The 17,846-nt window shown below is 38.1% G+C and overlaps 1 protein-coding gene across 1 annotated transcript in view; it reads right to left on the reverse strand.

The window, feature by feature from the left end:
- Window positions 1-732: 732 nt before the first annotated feature.
- The window catches only part of Dip-lambda (Dpr-interacting protein lambda), a 79,803-nt gene continuing 62,689 nt past the window's right edge, over window positions 733-17,846 (reverse strand). Inside the window, exons 7-8 of the mRNA XM_076310128.1 lie at window positions 8,742-8,912; window positions 733-1,088 (exon numbers count right to left, since the gene is read on the reverse strand). Coding sequence (XP_076166243.1) covers window positions 733-1,088; window positions 8,742-8,912 — 527 coding nt within the window. The remainder of the gene's footprint in view (window positions 1,089-8,741; window positions 8,913-17,846) is intronic.

Here is a 17,846-nt window from a genome sequence, read left to right on the forward strand (position 1 = left end):
AATAATATGAAACATTGCAATTGACATATCTAAAATAATAACCTTTATGCGAAAGAAATGTTGTGAATATTGTAATTTCTGTTATTTTTTATATTGCATTTAAGAATTATGCATAAAAATTCCAAGTTATAATGAACGTATTATATCTGTATGGAATCTTTTTATAATCTACTTGTTCCACTTGTACAAAGGATGATAGTGTTATATTTGTATAATTAATCTTTAGCAACACGATATTAAGAACTTCAATTCAAATGTTCTCCAATTAATTATTACTCGTGTTAATGCTGATTGTTTCTCTGTCATTTCTCAATTATAAGAAAGGTGTACTTCGGATCTTCGTATTTGAGTTAAGCTAACACGAAGTTAAGCGAACTGATTTCTATATTTTTAAAAGCCATTGAAACAACTTTGCTGACTGTCGTATATATCGGAAGGTAACAAACGTTTTATTATTTTAAGTTACCACTTAAAAGAGTAACGTGATTACTTGTCACCGTGTAATTTAAATATAACCTTAGTGATAAACGTTTCATCATTCAGTCATCATGTACCAATTTAAATGCAAAACTACATTCCCCTACTAGATATGAACAATGTTTTCATGGTCGTCTCTTGTACAAGGAATGAATCATATTTTTCAATCGTTTTCTACTCTACACCTGAATCGTCACCGTCAATCTTCTCTATAATCGTTTCTGGCATTAAATTTCTTCGATGTTGATGCATTTCTTAAAGAATAATTATCATCGTCGAGGAAATTAATAAAAAGAGAACTGTGGTGATTGACAACGAATACTGCCTAGAATTGGCAGCATTTATGATCACCCAGGGTGGTGACAACGATGGTAATGTAAGTGGCCTTTCTGTTCTGTGGCCTTCCTGAATGGTACTTCCGGCTATGATCTGCGTAGTACCGAGGTCGTCGTCGTTTCCTGCCGAATCGAAATCGTCGAAGCCACCTCCATGTGCCCGCCTACCACTGATGTTGTTCTTTTTCTTTCCTTTTGATATCGGCCTCTTCCGGGGTTTTAGATCGGTATTCTTCGCGAGAGTGCTGGGAGTGGTTATCGCGAAAAGATGCAACTCTGAATAAGAAGAAGGAAATGAATTAGATACGAATGCAATAGTGCGTATTCCGATTGTTTCAGAAGATACCAAGGTTTAAAAAAGTTCATTCTTTACATCAGATCACTTTATAAGTCTTCGTTTATTTTTGTTCAAATAACTTGGACTCGAGGAAAGTATGCATAGATAGATGAAAAATATTAATCATCTACAGAGTGGCTACCTGTTTATGTAACCTGTTATCCAATGGCTAAATTACTTTTCCAATGTCTATCATAGAAATAGTTTATTTTCAGAGATTTGTCCAGTGTCAATTTCAATATATCTAAGTGGCTGAAAAGTTTGATTTTCAAAAACTTGTCTCAATTTTCGAATGAAATCATCGGTTCTGTTCATACTCACAATAGTCTGTGTAACATGCCTTTGTTTTTCAATTGCGAATGGTAAAGTTCGTTCGATATGTATTTTTATTATTTTTATTCTAAACCGATATATGTTTACTCATCATTTATTTATTTTATTAACATTTTAGGGTAAACATTTACGAATACTAAGAAAAGATACTGATTAATCGTGAGAATATAAACCATGGATCAAGTGATAGTTAAAGCTAGCAGGAGTGGAAAAGAAGTCGATTGATTTACAATATTTATTAACATTGTTTAAAATCGTGCTCAGGTAGTTATTAACACGTAATATGAGTTTTCTCCAACATAAGAATTAGGTGACAAATAACTGTGAGAGACGTTATAAATTTAAAAGACTCCAATAATTTAGGATAATAAATGAAGCTATTAATTACATTGGAAGAACTGTTGACTGGGTAAGATGTATTTACGAAACGGTGTGTAAGTGCTATATTTTGAGTCCATAGAATTCGATACGAAGAAATTCTGAGATCAGCAATTGAAGAAAATAATTTATAAATAAAACTGTTTAGAAGTGGAAATACTTACATTATAAAAGGATTATTCCAAAAGGATAACACTCTCAGTGCAGAAAACGAACAAATAGATCTAGAACAACCAACAAACAGCCACAGAACAAAGAAGAGAAACGAATTTAGAAATTCTACCAATAACGCTGATAGTTCAGAGTATGAATTTATTAAACCGAAAGTAATCAAGGAAAGTACAAAAAGGAACATCCTAGCAGCTGTTTTTCCTCAATCCTAAGCGGTAGATATCAGATTTAAATGGCTTGTAGCATCAACGATACAAACAGCAAGCAAATATCGAATATTAAGTGAACTAAATGAAGAAGAAAGGTTAGAAAAACCACCACCTATATTTATCGAAGCGAACATAATTCAACAATTAATTCACGCTCAATAACGCTTAAAAGTAATTTGTAATCAAATTCAAATGCGTTGAAATTCATGGAAAATAAGAGAAAAGACCAGATCGAAATCATTCAAACATTTAGGAAAACAATATAAAAATATTAAGAGAAAAAACTGCAGGTTGCTATACCTATCAGACAAAAGGTGCAAGAAAGGTGCACCATTGTTGAAATCGAACCTTTACGTAAGTGTGTGCGTAAAGTGTGTAAAAAATTATAACTTCAGTGACTACCCAAAAAGGAAAAGAACAAATAATCCAATGTGTGTAAACTGTGAAGTAACAAACCCTGCTAATTACAAAGGATGCTCAATACGAAAAGAAATCCAATAGAAACTCTTCCAAACAAATCGTAATACAAAGGACTCATACGACACTGGCAGTCTTTCATCGATAAGGAATGAAATACAAACGGTTACGTATTAAGGTAATCTTACTACTAAAACCGAGAACACGAAGACACAATACACCACTACTAATAACACTGTTCGACATGAATTTTACCTTTTGATAACTGGAAAAGAAATCACGACCTTAATAAAAAACCTTAAAGTTAAAGAAGCTCCCAGCTACCTACGACCTAATTACAGGTAATATTTTTAAAAACATACCGCTAAAAACAATCAGGTGCATAACAATACTATTCAAGCAATCATGGAACTCCAACACTTCCTGTCGCAATGGAAACTCAAACTCATGGTCGCAAAGAAACGAGCAGATGTACCAAGTTCATATATTAGGTCATCCTATAAGTAATGTCGTCTCTTATCATACTTTAAATGAACACTTGAATCGCATCTCGGCGATGTGTTTATGGAAACTTCTTTCTATGTAGCTTAAAGAGTGCTCTTTCGACAGTCTGTCGGTTGCGTTCGATGTATATGCTCGCGGCATTTTATGCTATATGAATTTAAAAAAGGTAGTACAACTACGGATACGGTTAAAAACATTTGTGAAGTGTATGGTGAACATGCTTTGAATTTGAGAAAGTGTCAAAGATGGTTTTCCAAATTTCGAAAAGGTGATTTTGACCTTTCCGACGAACCGAGATCCGGTCGACCAACAGCGTCCAATCCTGAGGCATTGAAAGCTTTAATCGGGTTAGAACCAGAATTAACTACCGATGAAATTGCTGAGAGATTAGCAACAGTGGCAGCAGTACCGTCCATAGACATTTAATGCAATTGGGAAAAGTTCCAATAGACAATTGGCAATTGTTCTATTTCACCACGATAACGCTAGGCCACACACAGCAAGGATAACAGTAGAAAAAATAAACAATTTCAATTGGGAACTTCTGCCACACCCACCATACTCTCCGGATCTTGCCCCAAGCGTTTACCATCCAAAAAATTTCAACAATACCGAGGATGTAAAATCGGCACTAAATGAGTATTTTAATTCAAAATCCCAGAAGTTTTTCGAAAATGAAATAAGAAAGTTGACCGATAGATGGGAAAAGGTCATCGGAACTGGTGGTCAATATATCGATGATCGAAAATAAATGTAAGTATTAATTTTTTTCACCGAAAGTCACCGTCAAAAAACGACATTACCTATGGGATGTCCTAATAGATTAATTTCATTACTCCCAATACTCGCTAAGTTGTTAGAGAAGGTAATACTACGACATTTATCGGAACCCATCCTATGTCGCGAACTTATTTCACTTTATCAGCCGGCAACATGTTATAATTTGAAGACAGTCCTCAAAATTGAGGGACAAAAGTATATTTTTGGAAATATTTCGCGATCTAGTTGGTATGAAATAAATTGTTTCTTTTTCCTTTCAAATTCAGTGGTTTTAAATGCGAGAGCCGACCAACAAATAAGTTTAGGGAAAATAATTTTTTCAGAAAATACATTTAAAAAACTACTTCTTTGGCTACATTTTTTGTTAAAATTTAACGAACTTGCCACACAACATAAATTTTTAGACGGAAATTGTTTTCCGATCTGTGCGAGGATGAACAGATATGAAATTGTGGTTCCTTTAGATGGTTGTACGGTAAAGCTGTGTGTAATCGTGGACGAAGATTACATGTATATTCTTTACATGTTTATAAGATAAGATTCCGCCAGAGTGTGTTTCCAACTGGAAACCATTTCGGTCAGTAGTAAAAATGTTAGATTATTCATAACTTTGAAAATACTATCTTGCGTTCGATACAAAACTGTATGAATAATGCTGCTGTCAGCTACAGCATTTATGTCGGCTAGATTATTGTTATAGTGACGGGTAATTAATTTAGTGGTTTCTCTGGAAATTATGTAGTAATTTTAGAATAGCCTAGGTTTAAGAAAACGTAGCTTTAACACGTTAACGACTACATGGAGAGGGACGTCAAAGTCGAAGAAATCCGACTGTCTCCTTTCGGGCTGGGATCAGTTTAGGCCCGATGATCCCTCTCTGTTTACCACAAAGGGTGGTAAAGGAGGCTTTCGCTGGGGTGAGTGGCGACGAAGATCGAGGTTCTCGCCCAACGTCAACTCCAGTGCTACTGCTGTCTGAAGACAGGCCACATTTAGCAGCGGTGTGCCTTTGCGATCGACAGTAGTGGTGTTTGCTATTTCTGTGGTGTTGCGGATCACCACAGGAGCCAGTGCGCGATGGTCCGCTATGGGTGGACTTGGGAAGACCCGCTGGGCAAAGAATTGGGGCCAAAAATGTGCTCCACGCCCCTATCCGACAAAAGAAATAAAGAGGTCCCGGTGAGTATGGCTCTGGCTATGAGCGCTGTGGTGTGCTTGCGGTCGAGATGACGATGGAATCGTTTGCCATGGAGATGGACGACGCGGAAATCACCGCCGTAATTATTTAAGGAGTCCATTACCGCGGGGCACAAGACTTATTTGCCTAAATCTGCGTGGAGTGGGAAGTTAGTCTGACTATTGCCGACAAGCCGTATCGCGACCGGTTTGGTGAAGATAATATAGTAGGGTGACGACGGTCCCCGCCATCCTCTCTACTGGAACTGTAGAGGCTTGCATCTGCGTTTTATGGCGGGTCCGTGCTTCGGGTTTGTTAGAGGAATTGTCCACATGGCTACGGCAAGGGCCTGTCACCGAGGGTCAGGTTTATTTGTTCTTCAACCCGAGGCACGGAGTAAGTGATGGCTATTTCCCGCCATAAAACACTGCAAGCACTTGGACAGGGACCCTCTGCACAGCCTGGCACGCGAGGCCCTAGCGCGGCCTTGTTGCGTCATTTTTAGATGCTGGAAAATTCCAGCCCAGGCCTGCAGGGGTTTGGACACCCTGTCTACGTCGCGACGCCCCCACCTAAGCCCCATAGCGATGGACATGTCTTAGATTCGGCGGGACTAGGACCCGCCGTAATTGGTCAGTCATTCGTCGCCACCCACCCTTAATTTAAGGGAGTAGGGCGAACCGAGGTGACGTTTGCACTGATCCGAAAGGTTTAGATCAGTGTACAGCTAAGAGACCACGGCTAGAGTTTGGCCTGAACGCACGGATTGAAGTGTGCAGCTTCCTGCGTTGGTTCTCATCAAGAACTTGCACTCCTCGAGGGAATTATCAGCAATTCCTCGAGCTTCAACGTAATCTTGGACCTTCGAGGAAGTTCGGCAGCCGGCTTGTACATCCAGTGAGGCGCCGTGTGTGAGAACAGCGCTCAACACCCCCTTGATAGCTAGCTATCAGACTAACTTCCCACGTGATACTAACCCACGTGATAGCAGCAAGCGGCGGAGACCTCGAAGACGGCATTACAATCTACATTGGTCCAGCCCATCGGACAACGATCAACCACAGTTAGTCCTTCCAACGGAAAGGTAGTCCTTCGAGCAAATTATAGTCGACACCATCGTGCAAACACACTCAATGCTCGAAAGATCTTCGAGATCTACCACGAGCAACAACAGGAACGCAGAGTGTTTTTGTCTCTCGCAGACTTTTGTAATGGTCGGCCGAGACAAAGAGTTGAAGTTAAAAAGGTTGCAGTTAAAAAACAATATATTATTTATAATTAATACAATGGATACGCATTTAAGAAAGCGATGGATGAATATTTGATCTGCTCGTGATCGTAAAGTCGGAAGCGCGCCCGCGTTTTGCTTAGTCGACCTGCTTGTCGGCGTCGATGCTAAGACCGTAGCGTTTGACTCGGAAGTTCATTCCCGTGGCGTTAATTGTTCGACCTGTTCCTTCGGATCGATTGTGAAAGACTGTCGATTTCTTCCGGCCACATCCTAGAGGAAAAGAAGTCGTCCTTCCCCCTCCATGCGAGCTTGGTGTCGTGTGCCTAGTGTCGCGTGCTTGGTGCCGCGTGCAAATCCCAACGGCTAGTCCACGTGGACTGCAGCTGCGTTGCGTCAGTCGTTGTCCTCTCGAATTCTGGGAAGGCTATCTTCCAAAGGCCTAGCCGCCCGATGAGCGATCCTTGCTGTGTCCCACGTTGTTTTGGTGACTGCCGATCCTCTTGAAACTAACCGCTCCTCGCCACGCTATCTTCCAAAGACCTAGCCGCCCGATGAGTGATCCTTGCTGTGTCCCGCGTCGGTTTGGTGATTGCCGCTTGTCCGCTGTCCTTGTTCGTCGAAAGGGAGCCGTGAAGTCCCAACACAGAGGGTACTTCATGGCCATCGAAGGGGAGGGGGGAGAGGAGGGAGTTGCCGTAGTAGGGTGCTACGTATCGCTCAAATGCGGCCTCGTTGCTTTCGAGCAGTATCAGGTGTGGGGACGTGTGTCACAAGACTCGCACTTTGGCTGGTGCTCGTCACAGGGGACTTTAACTTCAAGTCGGTGACTTGAGAGTCTCCCAGGATGAATCGAAGCGTTCCACGTAATAATCAACACTTAGAAGTCAATGATCTTAAAGTTAATCGAAAAGCTAACAGTCTGGACTCGATTTCCTTAGGTCTAACTAACCACGGGAGGGGGTCCATAGTGCATTTGTCGCGTCGTCCAATCGTGGACTCGTTGTCTTCGAACAATACACGGCCGGGATGAGATACTGCTTTGCACGCCGTGGACTGGTGATTGGATTAGATCTCGGACCTCAAGTTCGTGTGTGTTCAGGCCTGCAACCAGCAACAAGTACACCTACGCGCACCGTCGTGCCGATGACGGGTGAGAGTGGTCGACCTCTATGAGCTCTAGATATAGGACGTGCGCGGCACGAAGGTGCATATAAGACACCATCAAATGGGCCAAGCTCCAGAACTGGAAGAAGCATCTTCCAGAAACTTAATAATTTTAGTTTTCTTATTTAGTGTTCTCATACGTGTTTCTCTATTCTTTTTTTAAACTAAAACTATTGGATACCATATGCCGATGTACCTTTGCAAATAATATTGTTCCTTTGCAATTCCACTACCATATCACTAACCCAATCTCTGTCAGACTTTGATAATCGGTAAGGCTTGCGATAAATCGGCTCAATACCCAGCAGCTTTATTCTTATCTCCCACGCATTCGTTTGTCTTGTTTAAACTTCTCCTGTTTAAACGAAACGCAATCTCTATATTCATTCAATAATTTTATTATCATTTGATCAAAATCAAAGACTCTAGTATCTTCCACTACGATAGATTTGCTTCTACTAAGATTTGTCACATTAACAACTAAATTATCGTTGATTTTATCTACTTTATTATTACTAAATGTTATGGAAGAAAAATTTGTAATAATTTGAACTCCGAGTTTCTATAAATATTACGACCAATAATGACTTCCTTCGACAATTGATCATCCGAAACGATTAAATATTTTATTTGAAAAGGAATATCCTCCATGCATACAATAGATTGTTCAATAAGTTTTGTCGTTCGATAAAATTTATTGAGCAACCTAGTACTATACTGTTCAATAAGTTTCATCGAACGACAAAACTTATTAAACAACCTAGTATTAATTTTAGAAGCAGCTATGGGAACGACCAATGAAGTGTTAAATCCAGCGTACATCTTTTTTTTCAACTAGCAAATTTATTTGCTGTGTAACACGTTCTCGAACTAATGAACAATAATTACTTAGATCTATCGTACATATTTATTTTCTCTTCCTTTTCTACCATATACTTTTCAAACGGTTAATATGTTTTCTTAGTTTGGATCTCTTACACTCGGTCCAAAAAACTTTATAATGTAATATAAGAAAAGGGATTTTTAAACAAGAAAGGTATATCTAGAGGTGAAAAAAATGAGATTATTTGCATATTTTCCCTAGAGGATCTGACCACGGATTGGGAAAGGTGTAGTTACCTTCGGTAGGAGAATTATGATGAATACCATGGCTCTTATCTTAGAATTCTAGACGAGTTAGCTTCTGTAATTATATATTTAATAATATTTATATTGTGTAATGATTTACCTTGTAAGCGGGCAACACCATCGGCTTTTCCAAGAGCATTTTCAGATGAGCAAACGTATTCTCCGAAGTCTTTCTTTTTCAGAGAATTGACAGTGAGTTTCATCTGCCACGAGTAATCGTTCAGCGCACTCTCTGACATCGCATATTTGTCATTAGGTAGCAGCTTCTCGCCTAAACGAAAAACAAGAATATCGTAAGCTTTTAATTTTACCAGGAAACAGTTTTCGATTTTTGGTGAATATCGCTTTTTTTGATAGAGCACTTGTGTCATGCCTTTCGAAAAACCAAGTGCAATACCACCAGCAATTATTTAATACTTATTGGATTGATTGCAGTATAGCTAAAATTTGCCAACTCCTTGATAATATTGCTCTCCGCTTAAGAAGAGGCCCAAACTAGGTTGATGATCAAGATTTTTTATGTCAAATGTTTTCTTCTATATTACTAATATAAGTTGTACATTTATCCGGACATTTTTCTTCAATCGCTGACATTAATTCTCTTAGCAGATTATGCTGCTAATCAAAAGGCTTGGATAACGTCTGAATTCTTTGCCGATTGGTATTAACCAATTAGTCACTGTTAAGTTGACAAAATAATGAAGCAACAAAAACGTAAAATTTTCTTGTTTATCGATAGCTGTACAGCTTGTAATATTTTATCGTCGAATTATATTTTTTCGGTTAAAATACAATTTCTACCACCAAATATTACGTCAAAATTGTAGCCATTGGACCAAGAAATGATTAAAAATGTCAAAATTTTTTACAAAAAAGAAATTGTCAGAAATATTTTATCGAATGTTGAAGAAAACAAAATCACTTCTATTGGTATATTACGAGGAATACGGAAGATGGACAAATCATGAAAAAACATAACAAAAGAAACAACTGCCAACTGTTTCAGAATATGTTGATTTTTCTTTCCAATATGATAATTGATAACGAGTGGAATCAAGTTTCAGTTTATTACAATATTGAGAATACAGTGACCTTTGATGAGTTTGCAGAAGTCAAAGAGAACGTTAGTTTTATTGGAACTTTAACCGATTCCGAAATTATTGAATCTATCGATCAAAACATTTTATTGTAACAATACTGTAACACAAAGACGATGAAGAGATTTTCGTTGATGAACTATCGATGTTAATTAAATAAACTTGAGCATAATACCCTACGAACTTTTGTAGAAACTTAATTTTGTTTTTAAACGTGAATACATTCGTTCAATAATGTAAATTTTTTAAAAATTCCTATTGTTATTATTAATATACACATTTTCATTTGCAAAACATATAAAGCTTAAACATTTAGATATCAATTTATTAATATTTATAAAGGGCATTATCCAAGTGTTCTTAATAAGTTTTGTTGAATTTGTAAGATACTGTTAAACATCAGAGAGTTAAGTGATACGTATTTTTTTATTTATACTCAATCTTAAATTTAACATATGCAATACCTTCGTAAAGTTTAAATACTATTATTCCATAAATTATGTGCTTCACCTCGATAAACTTTATATATCTAGCAAACTGGTATACTTTATCAGAAATTATAAAGCGAAATAAATACTTATTATTAATATTGCTAAATGATGAAAGAGAACGAGGAGGAAAAACATGTGACGTGTATTCACGTATTACTATTTGTAAATGATGTAAAATATATACATAGATATATTACTTTACGGGCACCACACAAAGGCCCGTTTAGTGTCCTTAAACGAAATAATAAATTTTTGACTGTTTAACAGTAAACGACAAAGAGGACACTGTTTCCATAGACAGGGTTAAACCGACTTTTGGAGTGCCACCTCAGGAAGGAGACAACTACCAATTACCAAAGAATGAACCAAAGAAGAAAACTAAAAGCGGGGAAACAAGAGTAGTGAGAAATAGACTGACGAGTGTGTGGTTATGTGCAATTTCTATGAGGATATAAGAATAATTATTCGTTACACCAGATTTTCCATCGTGTGTTGATTTACGACTCCCACACTTGAAAGCGGCCCCCCACATTGTATTTGAAACATTTTAAAATATTATTCAATACTTCGCGACTCTGTCGTAATCCCCCATAATTATTTTCGAATGGTGCGACATGTTGTGCAAATTCGTGAATGAATAGATCGAAGGTGTCACAGAACATTTAGCACCAAAGGATGAGATACAATTCGGTAAATGCTGAAAATTGATTGTCGATCATCTCTTCGTATTACTAAATATTCCTGGATGAGGAATATTTATTATAAGACCAATGCATATGAACACCAGACGTCACTTTGCAATCGCGTTAAAAAATCACGACTGTTACGTCTATGTGTCTAATTTTCTTTGTAATTGACAAGTTTTGTTTTGCTGCCGCATTCTGAGTGGTATGCGGCCATTTTGAATCTTGTCTAGATTAGGAAATGTTAAAATGTAGGTTTCAGAAAAAATTAATTATCGTTAGAAGATCTGGAACCATTGGGCGCATCCTTTCAATTATGATTAACTTCTAACTAGAAACACTTTGTTGTGTTGCTTTATCGTGGTATATTTCTACCAAAGAATTTCAAAATTCAGAATGTTTTTTATATTATCATCGGGCTCTTCGTTTATTTCGTTTTTCATTTTGGCTTTTGCAACGCCGAAGCGATGTGATTTATAAATGTGGATTGTCCTGTGGAAACAATGTAATCACACTTGGAAACAAAACACCAAATTATCTAAAAATTGCATCACGAGTGAACTTTGTACAAATTTTTGTACAAAACTTTGCACAGCCAGAACACAACACGTCATATTGTGGGATAGTTACGTTACGGTAGAACGTGGATTTAAAATCGGTTTTTCCTTTTCGGTATGTGTTGTAGAGGCTTGCAGCTGCGGTTTATGGCGGGACCGTGCTTCGAGTTTGTTAGAGAAATTGTCCACATGGCTACGGCAAGGGCCTGTCACCATGGGTCAGTTTATTTGTTGTTCGACTCGAGGCACGGAGCAAGTGATGGCTATTTCCCGTCATAAAACATTGCAGGCACTTGGACGGGGACCCTCTGCACAGCCTGGCACGCGAGGCCCTGGCGCGGCCTTGTTGCGTCATTCGGGATGCTGGAAAATTCCAGCCCAGGCCTGCAGGGGTTTGGACACCCTGTCTACGTCGCGACGCCCCCACCTAAGCCCCATAGCGATGGGCATGTCTTAGATTCGGCGGGACTAGGACCCGTCGTAATTGGTCAGGCATTCGTCGCCACCCACCCTTAATTCAAGGGAGTAGGGCGAACCGAGGCGACGTTTGCACTGACCCGAGAAATCTTAGACTAGTGCACAGAATACCACCAAGACAATAGAGCCAAGGGTCCACGACTAGAGTGTACAGAGTATCGCCAAGGGTTTACAGCCAGAGCGTACAGAGTACAGCTAAGAGATCACGGTTAGAGTTTTGGCCTGAACGCACGGATTGACGTGTGAAGCTTCCTGCGTTAGTTCCCATAAAGAACTTGCACTCCTCGAGGGAATTACCAGCAATCCCTCGAGCCTCCACGGAATCTTGGACCTTCGAGGAAGTTCGGCAGCCGGCTTGTGCATCCAGTGAGGCGCCGTGTGCGAGGACAACGCTCAACACCCCCCTGGACGTGAGAGCAGCAAGCGGCGGAGACCTCGAAGGCGGCATTACAACCTCCATCGGTCCAGCCTAGCGGACAACGATCAACAACAGTTAGTCCTTCCAACGGGAAGGTGGTCCTTCGAGTAATCTATAGTCGGCACCCATCGTGCAAACACACTCAATGCTCGAAAGATCCTCGAGATCTACCACGAGCAGCTACATGTGTCGTTAGCGCCTTTGCATGTCTTTACAACAACTCCTACTGTCTTACTGCTCTCAAACACGCTTCTTTCGCACTCTATATTCTCATACGAATTCATTCCCTTTCATTCGAATCTTGACCTTTCTCACTCCATGTATCTGGTCACCCATCTCAATTGCTCGTATTTTCCAAACACTCTACATTTTCTCCGGACCACACGTATTTCCTTTCGTTCTCACGCATTACCACACTAAACCGTCGTGAGAAAAGTTAAGGATTAGAACGAAAGGAAATGTTGAAAAACATTAGATTAGAACTGTTGAAAAATAGTCGAAGCGCGAGAGGGTCGTGTCGCGTGAAATAAGAATAGCGTAGTCAGCGTAGTTTTAATTTGTATACTTTGTTAATGTTTTGTTCCTACTACCACCTCATTCAATACACGTATATACTAAAACTTTATTCACTTCTATTTCATAATAACCAATAATAATTCCTACAAACATTATGTCATAAATGTGCATGATTTTTCAATGGTCAATTTCAATATGCGAGTAGCACAATGTGCTACTGATGTAACTTTATATCAACTTTGCTGTTGAAGATAATTCTTCCATGATAGTCCGATATTACAAATTTTAATTCTTTGTCATTGATGTCATTACCAATATTATTCTTAATGTTTTCATACCCTGACTCTGTTTCTATTTGATTTAGATCATCTTCAAGAATTGTGGTATCGGAATTTTCCGTTTCCACAGCGAAAGGAAATGCGTGTGGTCAGGAGAGAATGAAGTGTTTGGGAAAGACGAATGATTGAGATAGGTGAACGTGACCAAATGTCTGAAATGAGAGAGATCGAGGTAATCCTGATCGTTCATTCTAATGAATGAAAGGGGATGAACGCGCGTAGGAATACAGGGTGTGAAAGAAGCGTGTTTGGGACAGTAAGAGTAAGTAAGAGAAGAGATGTATCTAAAGAATGTACGATGTTGAATGATTTTAAGGAGAGTCAAAGTAATAAGTAGATCTAATAAGAAGGTAGCGAACGAAGGGAACGTAATTGTGAGAATGAGTACGACCGCGAAAAGAAAAGTTGATACTTGAGGGTAAAGTGTACGCTAACTGGTGTTCGTTTTAAATGCGCGACTTTGAATACGATGCAGGAACTAGAAGAGATAAGGACACGTGTACGAAGAGCAAGAGTACAGTATTAAAGAGCAAGATATGTGCAGAGTGAATTTGTAAATCAACGAAAAATGTCCTTGAGAAGATGCACAAATGAGTACAAGTAGATGATCGAGGATGCGAAAGAAAGAAACTGGAGAGAGAAGAAAAACTCTCTCAAGTTTGTGAGAGTGAAAGGAAATTTTGATCCATGGGGTGATTTTTACAAAGTATGCACAAGGAGACGAATGTATGCGAGAAAAAAAAGTGTAAATGTATTATTGAAAGAAGTTTTTTCTTCGAACGAGAGAAAGTAAGTCCAATGTCGAGGCCAATTTTGATCAATGACTGATCTTTGACAGCCAATGGTGTTTTCAGAGGCATTTCCACTTCCTGGCTTCTTGGCTTCCCGGTTGGAGGAGATAGTCGGCTTCTTGGGTCGGATCCTTCCCAATCTGTGACGTCCGGGTGATTGGGTTCACTGCCTCTACGCGAGCATGGTTCATTTGGTAATCCTGTATGGTGTCCTCGTTTGGATGGGAGACCTAGATCCTTCCCAATCTGTGACGTCCGGGTGACTGGGTTCACTGCCTCTACGCGAGCATGGTTCATTTGGTAATCCTGTATGGTGTCCTCGTTTGGATAGGAGACCTAGACACCTCCCAACGCAGATACTGCTGTGTTGGACTCATAAACGACTAGCTTTGTGGATCGTCCGCAATTATGAGACCATGTTCTACGAGACGGTGACTTCCCCGCTGGATTTACAAACAGGCTCGCAAGCGGTTTATTACAACAGTTGTTATGAGTCCTGCGAGTCGGGGAGGTTCTAATGAGACGGGAGGTTGAAGCTCTCAAGCGCTAGACCCGGCAGTTGATGTTGTTGCAGTGGCAGTAACGGCTAGTTCAGTCCAATTCGATTGTCGGTGCTGTTCAGCCATTCAAGCTGGAGGTTTTGGTAGACTCGTTTATAAAATGGTGTAGATGGTACCCGGGCATGGTTGCTTCAAGCGGTACTTGTACCGTATAGGGAAGGAAACGACGACGCGCTTCGATGTTTACGTAAAAATTTGAAATTATTCGAATAAAATATGCCTAACTTTGGTTGTTTACGTAAAAATTTGAAATTATTCGAATAAAATATGCCTAACTTTGGTTGGTACTGGGTGTGGTAATTATGACGAGTAACTAATCGAATAATATGACAAGAATGCCTGCTATTAGTAGTCAGACAAAAATAAATAATACTTAAGTAATATTGCGTCAACCAACAAAGAGAATGCATCTGTTTAAAGCGAAATTTTTGTTAATTTTCCTTTAATATTCTTATTTAATATATATATATACATTTCGCACTCTTAATTTTTATCCGTCCTGGAGGATTTCCAGAACGAATTTTAGGATTGCTCTATGTTACGTAAATTGGTCAACGACGATTATGGATCTTTACTTTGTTGAATTTTGGAGACTCCTTACACGGATAGAACTCGAGGCTTACTCGCCGCGTTCTTTCACGCAACTCCTTTCCGCTCATGCTATATATAAAGTAAAAGTGCGAATAAGTAAAGACTGGCCCGAATGGCGAAGGATGGTTCGAGGGAATAGATAAATCACTCGCGATGTCGATCATTTGTGGTTTCGCGACGAGCTTTGGCAATCGTGAGGACCTCAAACGGGCCAACCTCTTCTCGAACTATGTTACGAATTGGAGAAGAGATTGACCGTTAATGCACCGGCGCACAGTGTGCTATTTGCTTGAAAAAGCCGGACATAATAATTATAAAATTTTCTTAATCTTAAAAGTGCTACAACTCCGTTAAAAATCATTCAATTTTGACGAACAAAAACCATTTTAAAGCTCGAAATTTCTATTTTTCAATGCGTTGAATGACTATTTGAAATTTGCGTTTAAAACTTGAAATCCGTTGTTAAAGGTAAATGTATTAAACAGTACATTTTTTTGATGTTTTTGAATTGCTGTGAAACAATATTTTTTGCAAAAATACACACATACATATGTATATATGTATATATATGTAATAACAGAGATTATAGTTAATAATATATATATATATATATAATTTTTTTCAAAATATTTCATTAAATATCAACAACGTATAACAGAATTACCTTCTGTCAGAAAATCTGCTTCTTAAAATTCGTCTTCTTCCTTGTATTCATTCTTGTGTTCGTTCTAGTACTCGTCCTCGTACTCATTTTCGTCCTCGACCTCCTCGTTTTCTTTTTTATCATTTTCCTGAAAGTGCTATAACTCCGTTGTACGATTTCAGGAGAAATTAGTAAATTTATCGTCTGTTTAAGAAATGGCATCCTCTTCTTTTTTGGTCGTACTCGTAAACTCGTTGAAAGCGGATCGGAAGTTAATAAATTTCTTCTGTTACGGAAAATTTGTTAAATTCTTTTGAGCTAGCACTACATATAAAATACTTCGTTGTAGATTTTGTATTTGTGGCAATATTGTACACCTTCCCATCAACCACGGTTAGCGATCATTTCTATTTTATAGATATGTTTCTATTTTCTTCGATTTTTGGTTCCTCCAAATTGTCTACATCTGTGGACTCCTTCAAAAATTGGATGTGGATACGTTGACAATATCTTGATGATGAAGTGTGGGATTTTTCCAAATTATTTTATTATTTTTCGTGCACATTAGTTGTAATGCTACAAAAGAACTTTGTAATACATTTGCGTCTGAATCACCGTTACAAGCAAATTTCTGTTTATATTCTGATTGTTGAGATCCATCACATTCCCATTTACATATCGATTGCAGTGAAGTGGTTTCATTTTTAGTTAAATTACACAATATTTCCTTTAAATATACCAACAAACGAGTAGCTGTACGATGCAACAGATCCTGCAATTGTACCTCTGCAGATGAATCTGTTACTGTGAATGCTTTTCGTGCAGGATAACAGTTTCTTTTAGCTTTTTAAAGAAGACTGTAGCAAGGAAGAAATGTTACATCATTATTTTTTATTATTTGACACGGACCTCTTGATAGTCCTGTCCCAACAAAGAAAGAAAGTGCTTGTAATGGTGGCAGTTGTTTCCGATTTCCTTGATTACTATGAGGAGGACTTTTTCTTAACTGTTTTGCCAAATTAGGATAAATTGTAATGTCTTTTAATAATACAGTAATAGCTTCATTCGACTAGAAGCTCTCAATTTCGATTGGGTTGAATATAATAATTCTACAATGCTAACGGATTGTCGAAGATATTCTGTTTTCCTTAGTTCGCTACGATCATTTAATTCAAAAACGAGTTTCTCTGATTTGTGACCATGCAAACCTTTTACAGGAATCTCTATTGTTTCTTCCAACCATTTTTTATTTTTTTTTTTTAAAGTTACGAAAAATTTATGTTTAAACGCTTGAAGTTCTTGTTTTGTATAATTTCGCAAATGTAGTAAATGCTCTTTTATATATTCCAATTTGTTATGGATGTTTCGATCACTATATTCCTGCATTATGTTAAATAACTATTTTCGAGAGATTACTTTTATATATGGACCTGCAATCCTTTGCATTGAAGAACTCACTGACATTTTGATATCTGTACAGTATAAATATATTCTCGCTGAATAATTAATATCTGAGTAATAAAAGCGAAACATGTAATTCATGTAACAAATATTGTATTTATCAGAAGTATTGACGAAAGATGTATAAAAGTAAAAGAGCAGCACTTAATTAAACACTTAATTAATCACTTAAATATAAACTTTTAATAAATTATACAAAAAAAAACTTATTATTGAACCGAATAAATAGAAATAATGAAAATATAGGAATATAAGAATAAAGAATCCTTCGTATAATCACTATGCACTCTGTGAAGTCACTGCTCCAACTGAATGCGATCAGAAAGACAAGATTTGACCGAGCACATAATATAAACACCTTTAAGTGCATTTGAGTCTATAACTTAAACAGTAGTACTTTTAAAGAATTCTTTCGTAGGTAACAGCAAAAGTGTAACCTGAATAAGAATGTGCGTCCAGACACGAAAAACGTGACTCTCGATAATCACTAAATTAATTATACAACGTCAATCTGAACAAACCCGGGACCAATTTCTTTTGAATTGTAATTGCAAAGCTTTATCGAATGTAGTAAGATAAGAT

The sequence above is a fragment of the Ptiloglossa arizonensis genome, chromosome 4, assembly GCF_051014685.1.
Source record: "Ptiloglossa arizonensis isolate GNS036 chromosome 4, iyPtiAriz1_principal, whole genome shotgun sequence".
NCBI lineage: Eukaryota > Metazoa > Arthropoda > Insecta > Hymenoptera > Colletidae > Ptiloglossa > Ptiloglossa arizonensis.